Source organism: Gavia stellata, chromosome 1 (assembly GCF_030936135.1).
Source record: "Gavia stellata isolate bGavSte3 chromosome 1, bGavSte3.hap2, whole genome shotgun sequence".
NCBI classification, from domain to species: Eukaryota; Metazoa; Chordata; class Aves; order Gaviiformes; family Gaviidae; genus Gavia; species Gavia stellata.
This window is the reverse complement of record NC_082594.1, coordinates 1,591,435-1,609,559: the sequence shown is the minus strand read 5'-3', so window position 1 is coordinate 1,609,559 and position 18,125 is coordinate 1,591,435. Positions and strand designations below refer to the sequence as shown.

The 18,125-nt window shown below is 46.1% G+C and overlaps 1 protein-coding gene across 1 annotated transcript in view; it reads left to right on the top strand.

Moving 5' to 3' along the window:
• The first annotated feature begins 479 nt into the window (after nucleotides 1-479).
• PGM2L1 (phosphoglucomutase 2 like 1) overlaps nucleotides 480-18,125 on the top strand; it is a 41,091-nt gene continuing 23,445 nt past the window's right edge. Inside the window, exons 1-2 of the mRNA XM_059823924.1 lie at nucleotides 480-590; nucleotides 16,644-16,811. Coding sequence (XP_059679907.1) covers nucleotides 480-590; nucleotides 16,644-16,811 — 279 coding nt within the window. The remainder of the gene's footprint in view (nucleotides 591-16,643; nucleotides 16,812-18,125) is intronic.

Below are 18,125 nucleotides of genomic sequence, written 5' to 3'. Positions count from 1 at the left end.
GCCCTCCAGCCCCTCGCCTCTGCAGCCCGCGGCGGAGATCGGACTACACTTCCCGTCATGCATTGCCGCGCGCCCGGCCGGGGGAGGACGCTGCCCCGCCCCTCCGGTGGGGTGAACGAGGCGGGATTGGCCGCGGGTCGGGGGCGGGGCCGCGGTTGTTGTCGAGCGGCGGCGGCGGGCGGCGCTTGGGCGCGCGCGGGGCGGGGCGGCTGGCGGGGGCGGGCGCGCGCCGCGACCGTTGCCGGCTGAGGCGGCGATCGCCGTTACTCGCCGTTGGGAGCGTTGAGCTGAGGTAAATAGCGGCCACCGCGGCGGGTCCCGGCTGCCCCTCGCCTCCCCCGTGCGCCGGGGCACCGGCCCGCTTCCTCTCGCTCTTCCCCTCCCTCAGGCGATGCGCGGTGCCGCGGCGGGTGTCGCGAAGTGAAGAAGCGAAGCCGTCGTCGTCCCCCCTTCCACCCGCGACCCCCTCAGACGGCGACATGGGCGAGTGCGGAGGCCCCGGGGACGTCAACTCCAACGTGCTCATCGCCCGCAGCACCGGCGACGCGCAGCTGGACAAGGCGGTGTGGCAGTGGCTGAGCTGGGACAAGGTGGGTGTGTGGCGGGGGGCGGCGGCGGGAACGCACACCCACCCCCCGGTGGGGGCTTCTCCGCCCTCCCGGGGTTGTTTTGTCATCGGCCCCATCGCGTATGCCGTCTCCTTCCCATCCTGCCCGGTGCCCAGGGTGGAGTTTGGTCCCTTCTCCCTCCCCGGGGCGCTCCGCCTTCCCTCGGCAGGGCCCTTTTCCCCCGAGATCGGGGGTGGCAGGTGCCCTTGGACAAATAGCTAACCGGATCCGGCCAAATCCCAAAAGTCTGCCATGACCGAGAAATTCTTAACCTGTGAGAAGGGGAAGGTGAGGCATGCGGCCATCCAGGAGCTGTGCCTGACGAAGGGATGGTATGATGTCATCGTACTGGCACATGGAGTACGGCACCTGCTTCGTGTTGCTACCGCTTCTTCCTTAAGACAGAAACGTGCGTCTTGTGAAATAAGATTTAAAGAAGGATTGTTTAATGGCTTAAAATGCGGTTAGAGTCGAATGGCATAATTTTGTTTTCCTTAGCTTCTTGCATTTAGCACCCTCCCCAGGACAGAAACGAGCTCCAGAAGTCTAAGTTCTGGCATGCTCCTTTCCCTTTCAGCTCGAACAGGGTGTCAAGAGGACTGCAGGCTTGGTTAGTTCTGATTAAACCATCCGAAGCAAATTTGGGGCCATAATAGTACTATGGTATTGGAGGTTATTTTGCTTAGCTCATTGTTGATAGGGTTACTTTTTTTTTCCAGCTGGTTCGTCCAAACATCATGGCCTGTGCTTTAAAAAATATCTTGGAGATGGGGGAGGGTAAACTACCAGTGCATCAGTGGTTTAGGTTTCTGTCTGTGGCTTCTTTTTTATTTTTTCTTTTTTTTTCCTTTTTACTTTAATGAGTCAATGTGTTTATACTGTTTCCTCTTTAGTTTCACCCTGTCAGGATCAAAGCAGGAGGGCTACAAGTAAACTCTACGTGAAGGCCCTTAGATGAGCTTTCTGCTACTTGGATGTATGCTCTCTTCTTTCATTTTTGCAGGAATTAACACTTGCCATCTGCACCTTCTGCGCTCAGAGCTGCTGTTGTGAAAATATCTGGGAATAGTGGCATGGGGGAGGGAAGGAGTGGAAAAGGGAAATAGCATTCCTGATAACACACTTGACAACTCGTATTGAACTCTAGTAAATTTTTTTATATAACTTCCGGTTAGTGTATTGAAAGGTGTTTGTTTTTTTTTAAAAAAACCCCAGAATAATAAATGTATGAAGTAGGAGAGCTTAGACATTTTAATGTTAAGGTTACTGGGGAAAAATATTTTGATTAAAACCAGCAATAGAAACAGCAATGTTTTATTGTAGCTTCTTCTAAGTCCAAAATGAACCAATAAAACACAAACTGAAGAGTCAGTTTGATTGTACCTGTTTACCCTTGCTTCCCTAGGTGATAATCATGACCCTTCCTACAAGGCTGGTAGAACTTACTACTTGGAGAGATTTCAAAGAGAGTTCTTGTGAATTTTGAAAACTCAAACTCGCCTGGAGAAGGAGGACTTGGTGCTTCTGCAGGGGGGGGCTGCATGGCTGGAGGCTGGGTGGTTCAGAAGCACTTGCAGTTCATCTGTAGAGGATGTAAATGAAAGACATGAAGGTGGTGCGGGATGGGAAGGCGAGGAGAAACCAGCAAGTATGGCATGAGGGGGGGTTATTTGTCTGATGCCCCCGTATTTCACCACAAACCTCGGAAATGAGGTCTCTCTAGGTTTGCTGCTTATCAAACAGCATGACAAGGAGCTCTCTCTGTCTCTCCCCTTCCCCGCCCCCCAGCTTCCTTCGCCGTAGGGACTTTTGGTGCCTCTGATCAAGGAAAAAATCTATGCACTACATTCACAGCTGTATTTAGCTGTGGGGAGCTTTTGTCCTCTAACTTAATTGAAAATGACTTGCTGTAATTAATTCTTAGAGCTGTGCTCTTCATCCTTTTTGATTTGGGTATATGTGCTCATCTCTTCTGAAACTGTAACTGATTATGGGCTGGGGCGTGGGTGGGTGGAAGAGACCTGACTATAGGATGAGCTTTCTGCTTTCCTCCTCTCTCTCACCAGTGTTGTGCATCTTCATTAATGTTTCTAGCAGCTGGATTAAAGGAAGCTCACTAACTAAATCTCCCTCCTTTCCCATTCTCCCTCCTTAATTGCTGTGTGTTTACTTTTGTCTTTGAGACAGGCTGGGAGGCTCAAGGCACTTGCCTTTTGTTCAGTCCTCATTGGTAAGCTATGTGAACAATTAGTCATTGTTCTGTATTTTCTCCCTTTAATTCCTCTTCATCCACTCTCTAACTTTCCAATTGTACTTCCACATCTGCCTGGAGTCTGGCTTGTGTAGAAAGCTGTGTCAGAGCAGTTGTCTCCAAGAAAACCGCTTCTCTTTGGAGTGAATGTTAGAATTTTGGACCTTGGTTGTGGTAATGATTTTATGTGCTTGTCTTAGGTGGCTTTATAGAGTGGCAAGAATGTGCCCCACACAGAGTGGCACGAAAATGAGGTGTGCTCAGTACAGTAGCTGAGCGTTTGTTGTATGTAGCAGCAGAGGAGTTTTCAGCCTAAGTCTGAGGATCAGCAGCTGGTGGGAGAGAATGGCGTGATTAAGATCCTGATCTACTTAATGAAAAACATGGTCCCCAAGAGTCACAGCTTTGCCTGAAAGTCAGAGTAAATAACAGGTGCCCTCTTGTTTTCCCTCAGTAAGTCCTCACACTGTAAAAATGACACTTAAGCTCAAGCTGTTTGCTGCTGGTTTATTAATGAGCCCTGTAGGATCACTGACAAGACTCCGGTTCCCCGGGTGTGCTCAGTGTAGCCTAGCTTTGCCCATCTTCAATAAAGGTATGGAGGAGTGTTGGTACACAAGAAGTTCCCAGGCTGTGGTTGTTGAGGTGGAGTGTACCTGGGAGAAGGGATGTTTTGTGCTTCTTACAAAGGCACTGTTAGAACATCACATGGAGAAGAACTTGAGTTAGTTTTCCAGGAGCTGCATGTTCAGGCCCTTTCTCTGTACTCTCATTTTATTTTACTAATTCATGGACTCATTGTTAGTGCACAAATGTAGCACGGATAGCTTCCTGCTTGCTAACAAGGTGGCTTGGTTGGTTAGGGGTGTTTTTTTGGAGTGCCCCGAGTGTTAGTTCTTTTAATTTTTGTGACTTTTAAGATGTGTTTCAAGAGGAAATGGACTTGGTAGTTAGAGATCAATAACCTGCTTCTGTCATTCAACTCGCAATACTTTTTCTTATTAAAACTTTTACGTGAATTTTTAAGAATAAAAATGGGAAAATAAAGTCTAGGAATTGGTCACATACAAGAAGAGAAATTTTTCAAAGTGACATGTACATGTTGCAAGCTCTAACATTAAAACATGGGAGATAAAACTGGGAATTATTGAAATAGTTGATTCTGGGTAGACTGGGGCACAAAACCCATCTTGGTACAACCAAGACTACTGAGAGCACATAAACAACTTTGTGAAATGGGGAAAGCTCTGAAATAGCACAAGTGCTGTGCTTCAGTGCCCGTTCTAAGACACTAAACTATACGAAGTCCGTGAGGATAGTCTTGAAGCTTACACTTCACGGCATTGCTGTCTGTATTGATAAATGAGCTGTATTGTTGTCTGTGTTGTCATGAAGGCGGGAAAGGGTATTGCTGTTCTGCGTTTATATGCTAACTTTCAGATATCGGAAATAAGACTTGAGTATTAAGACTTGCTTTGACGTATAATTTGGAACTTCCCTGTGCTAGGTACCGCTGAGTTCATAAATGTAAGTATTCTGTGTGATGTAGGATATTTTGTGTTTTTTTTAACTGCTGGTCTACACATATTTGGGTGGTCTAATGATTTTAAAATATTCTGAGAAATGGATGGTTTTTATTCTGCATCAGATCATAATGAGAGAACTGCAGAGAAGGTAGTCTTGCCCTTCCTCGTTGCTGTACTTCCCCTCCCTACCTGCCTGAGCTGGCACAGTGTTTGTGCAGTTGTTCAGGGAGAGGATCCAGGGTGGCAGGGGGAGGGGAGTGGATTTGTTATTGATCAGACTGGCTGCAGCTGCATAAATGTTTTTCCTGACACAAGAAAGGGGCCAGCACATAAATGGGAGCAGCCTGGGAAGGTGAGAACTGCCTCCTTCAGCAGCAGTGAGCTGTAAAGCATCACTACAACAAGCTTCAGTTTATTGTAAGAGACATGCGGAAATGACTGTAAAAAAGCAGTTATGTAAGGTTTTTGGTTTCTTGTTTTGTACTGGGCCAGTGTAAAAGAGGTGGCCCGTCTGCTGGCCTGTGCAGCTGGCTCCTGGGGAGCCCTGCAGCACCCAGCCCTGGTGCCTTCCACCCACCTGGGTTCCTCTGTGCACCTCTCAGATTTATTCATCGGCACACTTTATATATGTATATTTATATATGTATGCATATCACATACATATACACACACATATTAAAAGCTGCATAAATAAACAAAGACAGAATGGAACAACCCAAAAAAGTTACTAAAAAAGACAGCACCAACTGGAAGAACCAGCCAATGGGTTCATGAATCGGAAATTTTATTTTGAGGAGCTTTATGTACTTAAGGTGGGTGGCAGGGAGGCTACCCCGTTTGGGGGTTCTCTAGCTGCTGGTGGGGCGCAGAGGTGGTGGTGGGGAGGTTACTTTGTCTGTGGCTGTGGGGAGCTTCTAGCTACCTGTAGGAGAATGACGGGATACAGAGGTGGTGGAATACAGAGGTGGTGGGTGGTGCGGTGCTCCCTTTGTCCACGGCTGTGGGGAGCATCCAGCTGCCTGTAGGACTGTAATGGGGTGTGGAGATGGAGGGTGGTGTGGAGATCCCTTTGTCCTCAGCTGTGGGGAACTTCCAGCTGCCTGTTGGCCCATGATGGGGTATGGAGAAGGTGAGTGGTGTGGAGATCCCTTTGTCCTCAGCTGTGGGGAGCTTCCAGCTGCATGTAGGTCTGTGATGGGCTATGGATATGGAGGGTGGTAGGATACAGGGATGGTTGGTGGTGTGCTGCTGCCTTTGTAACTGTGATGGGCTTCTATCTGCCTGTAGAACGGTAATGGGGTGTGGAGATGGAGGGTGTTGCAGAAATCCCCTAGCTGTGGGGAGCTTCCAGCTGCCTGTAGGCCCATGATGGAGTACAGAGAAGGTGAGTGGTGTGGAGACACCTTTGTCCTCAGCTGTGGGGAGCATCCAGTTGCATGTACAACCGTAATGGGGTGTGGAGATAGAGGGTGGTGCAGAGATCCCTTTGTCTACAGCTTTGGGGAGTTTCCAGCTGCCTCTTGGCTCATGATGGAGTATGGGGAAGGTGAGTGGTGTGAAAATACCTTTTCCCTCAGCTGTGGGGAGCTTCCAGTTGCATGTAGGTCCATGATGAGGTGTGGAGATGGTTGATGGTATGGTGCTCCCTTTGTCCAAGACTGTGATGGGCTTCTAGCTGCCTGTAGGACCATAATGGAGTGTGGATATGGAGGGATGGTGCAGAGGTCCTTTTGCTCTTAGCTGTGGGGAGCTTCCAGCTGCCTGTTGGCCCATGATGGAGTGTGGAGATGGAGGGTGGTGCGGAGATCCCTTTGTCTACAGCTGTGGGGAGCTTCCAGCTGCATGTAGGTCCATGATGCAGTACAGACTGGGGCTGTGTGTGTTTCCTTATCCTTAGGTCAATGTCCTTGCAGAAAAGTGCAGCGCTCTCCAGCTGAGTAGCGGAGGCTCTGGTCTGGCTATGTCCGTATCCGGGGCTGCAGCTATCAAAGATGGGAGAATCAACAACCAAAGCAGCTGCCTTACAGCACCTCAGACCTCCCTTGCCTCCCTGCCTGGGGCTCTCCCAGCCTCCTGCCAAGGCTGTCCATCCCATGTCTCCCTGATGGCCAGGAGACACCTGTCCTGGGCCAACCATGCCACCCACCCCCTGGTGACATGGGCCACCACCACGTGTTGTGGCCACTGCATCACTAGTGATGGTGCCAGGAGCTCATGTGGGGCCCAGCCCGCAGCTCTCCAGAGTAAAAGGATGGGGAGCTCCCTCTGCCTCTGGCTGTGAGGAGCTTCCAGCTCCCTGCATGGCTGTGGTGGGATACAGGCAGGATACTTATCTCTGGAGGGAGAGGACAGGAGCGTGCTGTGGTCTGGTCCCATCCCTCTCTGGGTGTCCAGCTGTGACGCACAGGAGAAGCAACAAAGGAGGAACAGCCACCCTGCCCTCCCCTGCCTGGCACAGCCCTTGGTGTGCCCATCTGGGGCTGGCTGTGTCACCAACTCCCCTGTGACATGGGCCACCATCCATGTTCTGCCTGCTGTCACATGGCTGTGACATCACCAGGGCTGGACAAACAAATATTAATAAAATAATGACTGATAATGCTGGTGAGGGAAACTAAGTAGTTGTAGCAGCCATTTAAAGAACAGCAGCTCAGCAAAGGTTAAAAGAGAATTAAAAGCAGCAGGTTCTATCCACTGCACAGTTTTAAAGACTTGTGCTGCTGGGATTTGTGGGTTTAAAGGCTAAATTCTGGAAGAAAAATGTTTGTCAGGTTGACTGGAAGTAATATTTCACACATTTGAGACTAAAGACATGTCCAGTGCTAAACTCTGCATCCACAAGTTGCTGATGGCACTGAGGACATCTTGGTGTGAACTGCAGGACTTGCATCTTTCTCTCCCTGACAGGAACCAGAGGTTTTGCCAGGGTCTGTTCTGTGCACCGCACTCTAGTTAGACACTGGAACAAAATAGATAAATTAGCTTCCTGCTCCTTGGTTCACTGCAAAAGTATTACATCTCTGTAACTGACAGGACCAGAAGCAATGGGCACAAAAAAATAGGAGGTTCCCCCTGAACACCAGGAAACAGTTTTCCCTGTGAGGGTGACTGAGCCCTGGCACAGGTTGCCCTGGGAGGTGGTGGAGTCTCCACCCTTGGAGATAATTCAGAAGCTGTCTAGACAGGGTCCTGGGCGACTGGCTCTCAGTGTCCCTGCTTGAGCAGGAGGGTTGGAAAAGATGACCTCTGAAGGTCCTGATCTAAAAGTCGACTTGAACTTGTTTATATGAACTGTACAAAAACTTCCACAAAAATAGAAGTAGTGAAATGAATGCCAACAGAAATATGCTCTCTTGGTCACGGTAAGATTGCATCCAGTAAACCTCAGGAAGAGCAGAGAACCATACGAAATCGGTGTGCTGTGAACTATTTCAGGTTGTTGAACAACGCAGTGATGCAGCCTGCTTTGCCTGTCACTTCTTCCTGTTTCATACACTGAGCCACGGAGTTAAAGGACTTCGAGCTGTACTTCTGTTTGCTGCTTCTCTTGCCATTAGTGCTTGGTCTTGTCTGTTTTTCTGAAACACGACTGGGGGTTTCTAACCAGAGAATTGCTAGTCTGGAGCTTTTTACGATACTTCCTTGCAGATACAGATTTCCAGGTTTTAGCATTTCTGAAAAGACAGCATGATGTGCCCGTCCCCCTCTCTCAGAGGGAAGTAGTGCATCAGCAGTGCAGTCTGCACTGCTTTTTGCAGTACGGTGCGGCTGTAGTCACGCTGTTTGTGGCCTTGTACCCTCCAGGGTGGATGGGCCCTATTAACGCTACATGGTGCTTGGCTGAGGCCCACCTTGTACAGTACGTGCAGCCTCCCTGCCTCAGGAGCTCATTGCTCTTGTTAGTTCAGAGTGCTGGTGGGGCGGTGGTTTTGGTAGCGTGAAGAATTGAGTCCTGTGCACATGGGTTGTATGACGTATGGGGGGAGGTATAGAGCCTTTGGGGACAGTATTGGAGGACTGGTGTTGGAGCACGGAGCAAAACTATTCCACAGTTCAGAATGACAGGCAGAATGGATGTAGACTGTACCTGAAATGTTCTTTCAGCCTGGCTTCCTCCATTCTTACGGGCTTCCTACCAGGAAAAGCCGACTGTTACAGAGGTGTTGTGTCTCTGAGGCACCAGGATTTGGGAACAAGACAAACTCGCAGTGTAAATGTACCCCCAGTGGGTTGGCAGAGACAAGGGATGTTATGTAGGGAACCTTCTATTTCTCAAGTACAGCACCTACAGCCATATGTAGAGGCTGTGCCTTGCTCTGCCATCACCTTTCCCTCTCCTGCTGCAGTAACTAGCCTGAGTAACTGCTTGCCTGTGGTTACTCAACTGATTTTCACATAAAAATGTTGGTGCGGTTGCTGACTAGAAAACAAACATTTCTTGCTTAATGAGAGGAAATGAGAACCTACAATTTCTAAGAGAAATTATAAATGAGAACTTGATGCAAGTGCTACTGATGGTCTTAAGTTGTATATATAAGGTAATTAGCTATGCCATGGCCAATGCTCCATTTCTTTTTGTTAGGAGTTCCTACAAATAGATACTCTGGTGTGTTTGGATCTTGGGACTGACCCTGATTTTTATTTGGGGAAAAAAGCTTAAAGCAACTGCTGATTAAAAATGAAAGGCTGGCTGGCAAAGCTTGATGCACTTAATTTGTGGCTGTCAAATTTGCTGAATTCTAAGCCAATTTGAGACCTTTTTTCCCCTTCTTCCAGGCTACATATGCAAAGAGTGTCTGCAAAACAAAAAATGATTGCTGTGAGAGTTGTAAACTGCCACTTATTTTGACAGGATATTAGCTTTGAAACCTAACTCTGGCAGCAAGTACACATTATTAACATGATTGGGAGTGAAAGAACTGTTAAGAAATACTCAGCTAATGCCCTTGTACTTCAATGCTCCACTTGTTTCAGATTATGTGTCCTGATGAGCTACAAAGAAAGTGTAATTCTGTCTCAGTAGGCAACTGTGCAGTACATGGAAAACTGCAGATGAAGCCTAACACTGAATTCAGCAGAGAATATATTTTTTTGTTTAATAAAACCTCAAGCCTTTCTTAAATGTGATGATGTTGCAGTCTCAACTGCTACAGCGGACTGCTGCAGGATGTGACCCCACAGTTCTGCCCTACATCTGATTCTGGCAGTAAATTTTTATAAGTAGTTGTTTAAAGTATATCTCTCATCCCCAGCAGGCTCATCCCCTTCCCTCTTCTTAAAAGCCATTATAACCACTTTAAAATGTAACTCCATAGGACTACTAATACAGGTTATGTAAAGTTCCTGAGTGAGAACTAAAGTCAGAAACAACACAGGTAACTTGCAAAAAATATTTCATGAGGCAGTAGTACTAGCTTTCTAGAGATGGCATGTATATGTATTAGTGTAATAATTTTATAGGAAAAAATAATGCAGAACTTATTTTTCTGGTGCTCATGGAAGTGTAGAACTATGTTCAGACTCTTACCCATGCAGCAGCTTGTCTGTCTCTGTCCGAAATGTTTCTTGTTTCCATTTCTTTGTGACAGTGAATCTGAAGTACGGACGGGGAGGTTCAGATAGTCTCGTTATCTCTCTTCCCAGCTTGTTAGTAATGCAAAACCCTGCTCTCTGTGAGAATGAGAGGGCTCCCTGAATGCACTTGGTAGAGTCTCCTTGAAATGGGATAGGAAAACATTGCCTGACCTCTGGTTGCTCTTTACTTCCCATGTATCAAATGACAAGCCTCAAAGCTATTTAAAAATAAAGAATGCTTTGCAAATTTACATCTTAAAATGGTAGATTAATGTCTCTGAGGGCATTCGCATCATGGTTTGTAGGTGCTGCCAGATTGGGAAGTAGACAGTTGAGGGCAGAGCTGCTATTCAGAGGGAAGTAGACAGGCCCGGGGAATGGACCAGCAGGGACATTAAGTTAAATTCAGTGAGGACAGGTGGCACTTGAGAAAGAGGAACCCCCTGTGGCAATGCAAGCTGGGGCTCCGTGCTGCTGAAAAGGCCCTGGGAGTCTCTGTAGGCAGCATGCTAACAGGAGCCAGCAGCCTCTCCTGACTGTGGAGGAGGCCGACAGCATCCTGGGCCATTGCGGGGAAGGAATTATCTCCCTTTACGCAGCACTTTTTAGCCCACATCCAGATACCGTGTCTGGTTTTGGGCCTCCCAGTACAAGATAGATATGGACAAACTGGTGCAAGTTCAGCAGAGGGGCTCTAAGATGGTTGGAGGCTGTAGCACTTGCCCTGTGAGGTGAGACAGAGGGAACTGGTGCTGTTTTTCTTATTTATCCTCTCCCTTCTGGACCAAAGTGAAAGCCAGTCAGAAACCCAGTCACAGGCACCTCTTGCCTTCCCTGTCCCGTTTCTGGCCCCAACAGTGTACGTTCAGGTGGCACAAGCCTCTCCTTCCAGGGCCCTCCTGGCCACTGTCACCTTATCTGCTGCCTCCTTGCTGGCGGTGGCCAGGACCCCTTCCCCACATGGAGCAAGAGGAACAGCATCTGTTGTGTCTTGATTGCTGCCTTGTTCTGCCTCCTGACCTGTGTGTGTGTGTGCGGCTGCAAGGGGTGGGGCCCTGTGGTGTGGTGGCCGCTTGTCAGATGCGTGGAAAGCTGTTTGGCTGGCAGCAGTGGTCCCCCCATCCCTCTGTGCTCCAAGGATGTGGGGCTGTGGGTAGGTATCACTTCCTTCCCCAGTGCTGCCCTCTTCCCTGCGCTCTGCCTTTGGGAGGTTGGTCCCTGTGGACCCTGCTTTCTGTCTGATGCTTTTTCTACCTGTAAGTAATCCTCTGAAAGCTAGTAGCGGAGTGGGGCTCAGAGGCTTTGAAGCGTCTGTCTCTCCCTTCTTCAGGGAAAGTCAGTGCTGCTTCTGCCAGGCATCCTGCCTGGTGCTGGGCTCATGCCTGTGCATGCACATTCCTATCGCAGCAGGCAGACCCTGCCAAAGCCACGGTACTGAAATGGACTCAGCCTCTTCTTTTTCCCCCTTCCCTAACCACTTCCTAGCATGGGGTAGCAACCTCAGCCTAGTTACTGGGATATTCCTTGCTCAGCTTCACAAGGCAACGAGGGAGAGACCAGTACCTGGCAGTCAGTCCCTGAACCCCTTGGGGTATCCCTACCAGCCCAGTCACCAGTGCTTCTGGAGCGGCTGGGAGACCCTAGGGAAGACCACGTGTCGCCTTGGTGGGGTAAGGCTGCAGGCACTGAGCTCACCACAGCACCTTCACCCTCGTCTCCCACCCTCTGTGCCTCCAACAGAGACGCTGCACTTTCTGGCACAGCGGCTGGGGTCCCTACCCTGACCTGCGTTCCCTGAGCTGCTCCGCTGTCCGTGAGGGCTTCAGCAGCTCTTCCAGAAAGTCTTGCTGGCTAGCAGTGCAGAGGTTCGGCATTTTTGGTGGATACTGAAAGAAATGCTGTTTTCATATTTCATATCACTTCAGAAGAAGCACTAAATTCTGTGGGCTCTTCAAATCACTAAATCCATGAGAAGAATTTGGATTGCTTTGTTAGAGCCATTGGGGACACAAGGATATCTTGAGCATTGCTTTTGTTAAGGAATGACTATTTTTGTATGAAACAGCCTAGTTTATTTCTGCTTAAGACAGGAAGCTTTAGGCAGTCTTGAGTTTTGTTTTTTTTAAGGATATTAACAATAATGTCCGAACACTGTAGCTGATAATCTCTAAGGAACTTCCCTTTTGCTTACACTAGGCTTCTGTGTTGTGATTAACAGAGCTTACTGACGTACTAATCCAGGCAACGGCTAAGAGCGGGCACTTCAGTTGCTCTGAGTTTGTGTTTCTAAGCTAATTGAGTTTGGTGCTAACACCATGCTGCTGCCTTGCTTGGCTTCAGAAGCTTGAGAAATTCTTTTCTAAGCAGTGATCTGTTTTAATTATTTTTTAATACATCAACAAACTACTTAAAGCTGCTAGTAAGCCTCTCACCTCAGCATCACGTAATTGCATCCCTAGGTGGGACTGATGAGATTTCCTTAGAATTTAGAAATAAAACGGAATGCTGCAGAGCTTGACTAATCTGATCCACCCTCCTAGTGCCTCTTGCTTCACATGACAGGGAAGTTAGTGTTGGTGGGGAGAGTGACTGTGCAGTGATACTAATGACTTCAGAAAATATGCTTTGTGTAAAGGCATGCTAGACTTTCTTCTTCATAACGCCAGTCTCTAATATTAACGCCTGTTGTGTGTTTTAACATTACAACTATTCCACTTTGAAAAATGAACCTTCATAAGAGCTACTGTGAAGCTTCCAGATGTATTACTTTATTTCATAACTGTAAAGCAAAACAGTAAAAAACTGTTTTTTGAGAATTTGCAACAGGGTTAAACTTCAGCAGTGGAAGCTATCATTATCTCTTAGCCCCACTTGACTGCAGGGCATTTTGAATTTCTCAGTTCAGTATGGTAAATGGTCTTCATACCCAAGCAGTATGTTGCAAGAAGCTAAACTGGTCCATAGGCTTTGAAGCTCCAACTCAGAGGAAAAGGAAACAGTGAAGAACAGTAAGGATTGTGGCACAGGCAGTTGTGATAACAACTGTCTTGAGGTCACTCTTCTAATGCTATTGGATGCATAACCCAGATCATCTCCATATCTGAATTTATACCAAGTCTTGCAAAATTCCTTCTTTTTGTTGCCCCAGGAGTTTCAGGTCAGCTGTGGAAAGCTTTGAGATTTTCTTCTTTAGCTTGTAACTTTTTTCTCCTTTCTTCTTTTCCGATTGCAGGGTATTTTAGCTAACTGAGTGCAACCTGAGCAAATAAAAATGTTACTTGGATGCTATTTTGGCTGACTCATTTTTGTTCCCTAGGAAATAAATAAGGTAGCTTCAATCAAAAATGCATGTTAATCTATTTGTAAAATAAATGTTTGTGCTGTTGCTTCAGGAAAGTCTTGCCTCAGTTTTGCTAAACTCCAGACCGTAAACTGTGTAATGTACTACACGTTATTCTATTTTTGCTGGCAAGCAATACAGCGTATCCTAAAAAGCTATTAAAGATGCTGTGTAGTTTAATAACCTTATTTTAAAGCAAAATTATGTATTGAATTATGATAGTGTGAAATGAGGTTTTCATTTACTCTTGCCTCAGACTCTTTTCAGATTAGTCATTTGTTTTCTGGTTGACTGCCTATGAACAGCTAAAAGAGAAGCTTTCACTTCTGGGATTTAATATTTGTTGTGCCCCATTGTTTTTGTTTTATTTTTAGGCCTTATTTTAGCTGTGTTGTGAGTAATGGCTCACTTTGGTTGCAAAGCCATCTGAGTGCCTGAACAATAATGGTGCCTGAACAATAATGGCTTGCCTTTTTATTTTAAGGCACAAAGAAATTAAAATGTATTTTAAATTCACATCTCTCATCCTGCTAGTGTTCAAGATCTGTTGTCAAGCTGGGGAAATAGTTTCAGATTTTGAACAAGTTTTATTGAATAGCTTTTCCCTAATGAAAGTTCGTGCAGCTCATATCGTTGTACTTTTCCCAGCATTTTTCAAATCCTCTTGCAGAACGTCCCTCTGTGCACAGCATGTTTCCCCACAGTGCGGGAGCTGAGGCTGGCTGACCTCTATTTTAAATGTCAGGGGTGCTTCACCCTTGCCTTTCGGATTCCATTTGCCTTTTTAACCCTTCCTTAGGGCCCTGCTTGAAGCAACACCGTTTTAGAGAAGCGCTTGTGCAGCCTGAGCAGTACTATTATACAGCTGGAGTCATTGTTTTTTACAGCTGTGTATCGACTGCCTCCTACACCATCTGTGTTCTTGGCAAGCCTGGCTGGGTTGTGCTGTGCTTGTAGGAGCTGTGAAGTGTCTTGTCCAAACTGGATGTCAGTAGACAGGATGAGTTTCTTGATGACCAAACGAATTTATAAAGCCTTCAAAATCCCTGTGTTATAAAATATGGGTACTTACTCATCCACTTCTTTCAAACCAGCATCCTATGGGTGAATCGCTCCCTGTTAGTACATGTTGTAAAAGGACAGACATCGACATTCTTCTGTCATTGTTTTTCTTTTGACAAACTGGACTTACCTTCTCTCCCTTCCCCCAGGTCTCCCCAGGCATGTCCAGGACAGTGGGGTTGGTATTACCATGACTATCTAATTCTGATCATCATAGGTAATTCATGTTAAAGTTTCCCTATTTTGTCCCATTGTTTCCTAGCCTCAGTATTAGTTGAGGTTGCAGAATAACTTTGAGGAACAAATAGAGTGTGGGTACATGTGTTTTGTACACTTGGAGTTTTGTAGCTTTGACAGTGATGGAAGTTTGGGAAAATACTAAACAAACAGAGGGAGGTTTTAATCATCAGTGTCTCTTACCCACCCTGCTACATAACATACTCGGCGCTCCATAGGATTGACTTTAAAACACTCCTAGGATTGTAGCAGTTTCCTACCTTAAGCTAAATACTCTAATAAAGCCTTTCAGAGATGTGTATAATCACTCCCTCAGCTGAACAAGGAATGGTAGTAAATGTATTCTCTGTACATGAAAATGACAAATGCTTATGTTCTTTTGTAAATGCAATAGCTCTGTTTAAAATGGAGTGGGTTTCAGGTCAGAAGAATTGCTCCCTGCTGTTCTATTTAGCCAAACTTTTTCCTTGTCAGGTGCCCATTCATTTTAGTCGTGGGCTTTAGATGATAAAGGCATGGGATGACAACATTTTTTAAAATGTTTTGTCCTGTTGTATCTGGTGTTTGTATCCCTTTTGTTGATACAAAGAGGCCCCCTGTGCACATCAGGAACACCCTATGTAAGAAATCCTGAGATCGCCCTTGCACCTTTGTCCAGATTCTTGCTGTGATTGTGCTGTCCTTATACCTTTTTCTAGGCATCTGCTGTCAGGGTGCTGGGCTAACTGGCCCTCTGGTCTGACCTGGTACAGCCTCTTTCAGGTAACGGCAGAGCAGCCGACAAGCAAGTCCCCGCTGCGGTACGCACCGTACAAGCATCAGCACGTAACTGCTGGGAGCTTTGGGTTGTAATGAGCTATGCAAGTGTAGGTGAAGGGATGTAACAGTCGGCGAACAATGTTACCAGGAGAGGATGTCTCTGCTTCTCCCATGTGAACCATAAGACTGTTTATGTATCGATACACATCAAATTAACTGATTTGCATAGTATTTTGTTTTTAAATGTTTCCTCTGAGTAGGTCAGTGGGTGTATATTTTGCTGGGTTTGGGGGCAAATCATAAAGCAACTGCTATGTGTTGTTATGTTTCACTGACGTGAGGACTGCTTTTGGGAGCAGAATTTTTTTTTCTTCAGAAACATGCTAGCTCTTAAAGATACATCCAGTGACTGCTTTGGAGAATTCTTTGTTTAGTGGCTGTATCACATGCTGTGTGTAAAATGCATCCTTTCTGAACTTTTAAGTAATTGTGGAAATCTGTTTTTAATTCTCTGGGTTTTACTGATGAGATTCTTGAGACCCTGCTAAGTACCGTTAAAAATCTAAGTTTGGAGAGTAGTGAAAGTGGCTGTTACAATGATACGTGTGATACTTACCTTCAGGAGGAGGAGTTATATTTTTTTTTCCAACCTGTTCATATCGAGTGTATATACTGAGCAGGGAAAGTGTCAAAAATGGCTGGGATTCCCTGACAGAGAGAAATACCCATCTTTACTTGAGAGTTTGTGGTAAATAGGGGCTTTGACTCTCTTGTACCCTCCTAAATAACGATTAATGTAACTTGAAAAGGCAAGCTTTAGTTTTGGTTTTACAATGTCAGCTTTATTTTACTGTGCCTGTTTACAGACCTTTCCTGCGGGTGGGGAGGAAGGAAATACTGCTTTGAAGTTAGTATTTTTGTCTGTCTTCCAGCAGCACAGATTGGGAATTAACTTGTGCTACCTGCCTTGGAAAAACCTGTTCCTCGCTGTCTGTGCTTCTCACTTAGGGGCTTCATGTAGCTGGAAAGTGTGTTAATGACTAGGCAAACACATCAGCATATCAACGGCAGCAAGAGCTCTTGATTCTTTTATAAATAAGGATGATACAGAAAAGAGAATACGATAGAAGTGAGAATTGCATTGAAGGCTAGTTTGTGCAGACAGGCATTTTATAGGATAGGAAGAACTTGTTGCACTGCAGAACTAGAATTACTTAAAAACAATGCGCCTATAGTTCAGATCCTGGTTTCAAGAACTAAATGAAGGCCTTCATCTTTTTTTGCAGAACCAAAAAACAAAAGAACAGATTGAAAGCTTGTTAGAGAATGGAAAGCATAAAGAGTTACGGGATCGTCTCTGCTGCAGGCTGACCTTTGGGACTGCCGGGCTTCGCTCTGCTATGGGAGCAGGCTTTTGCTACATTAATGATCTTACGGTGATCCAATCAACACAGGTAAGCTGAATAGTTGCATAGGAGGACGCTGAATGGTTTCACAGTAAACGTTTGGGTCGTATCACAGAATGACAGGGGTTGGAAGGGACCTCTGGAGATCATCTAGTCCAACCCCCCACCAGAGCAGGTTCACCCAGAGCAGGTTGCACAGGAATGCATCCAGGTGAGTTTGGAATATCTCCAGAGAAGGAGACTCCACAACCTCTCTGGGCAGCCTGTTCCAGTGCTCTGCCACCCTCAAAGGAAAGAAGTTCCTCCTCATGTTTAGATAGAACTTCCTATGACGAAGTTTGTGCCTGTTGCCTCTCGTCTTGTTACTGGGCAGCACTGAAAAAAGACTGGCCCCATCCTCCTGGCACCCACCCCTGAAGTATTGATAAGCATTGAGAAGATCTCCCCTCAGTCTTGTCCTCTCCAGACTAAAAAGACGCAAGTCGCTCAGCCTTTCCTCATGAGAAAGATGTTCCAGTACAGTGAGAACTGCTGGAATTTGGCCAGTAGTTAGTCTCTTAAACTGCTCTGAAGTTGGGAATCATTAGCTGTCACAAGAACTTTCAGTATTTGTCAAAAACTAAACAAAAAAAAAATACGAAAACCCAAAAAGCAAACCCACCCCCAACCAAACAAGCCGCCTCTTTCATTATAGCCAAAGTTCTGAATAACTACACAAAAATACGAGGTTTTACTAAGAAAATGAACAGGAAGTAAGATGAAAAAGCAAATGTAGACTGACTGTGGAGAACATCTGTATTGTAAATTGTTTAACTTCTGGGGGATCCTTCCAGTAACACTGGTGGATAGTTGTAGAAAATATTGTGGTTAAGTGCACTGGCATTACTGTAGCTCTGTCTGTAGCTCTTGGCGCTTTTTTAAGTAGAGATGCAAGAAAGTAATTTGAGATATGAACTTAAACCCTCGAACTGGAAATCTATGTTGCATATTGTATCAGAGAGGTCGATGATTCATGGCTTATCTATGATATAATTTTTGTGTATTAGGGTTAGAGATACCATTATAGACTTATTTGCTAAGAAAACATTGTAAACAGATGTCAGTCTCTTTGAGGACTAGTTCTTTGACGTTTGGAGTAGAGTGTTTTGGGACGGACTTCTTGATTTGAATACAAACAGGGAGATCTTGGAACTTAGACACAGCTCTTGACTGTCCTATTGATAGTTGTATATTAGTGTTCTTGGAAGGGGTCTGATGGGGCGTGCATGTGGGGTAAAGTTTTGGCCAGGGAGGCTTTAGTCCTAATTTCCTGCTCCTCTGCCAGAGATCAGGCTCCGCTTGGTGGTGGCACTGGACATAAGT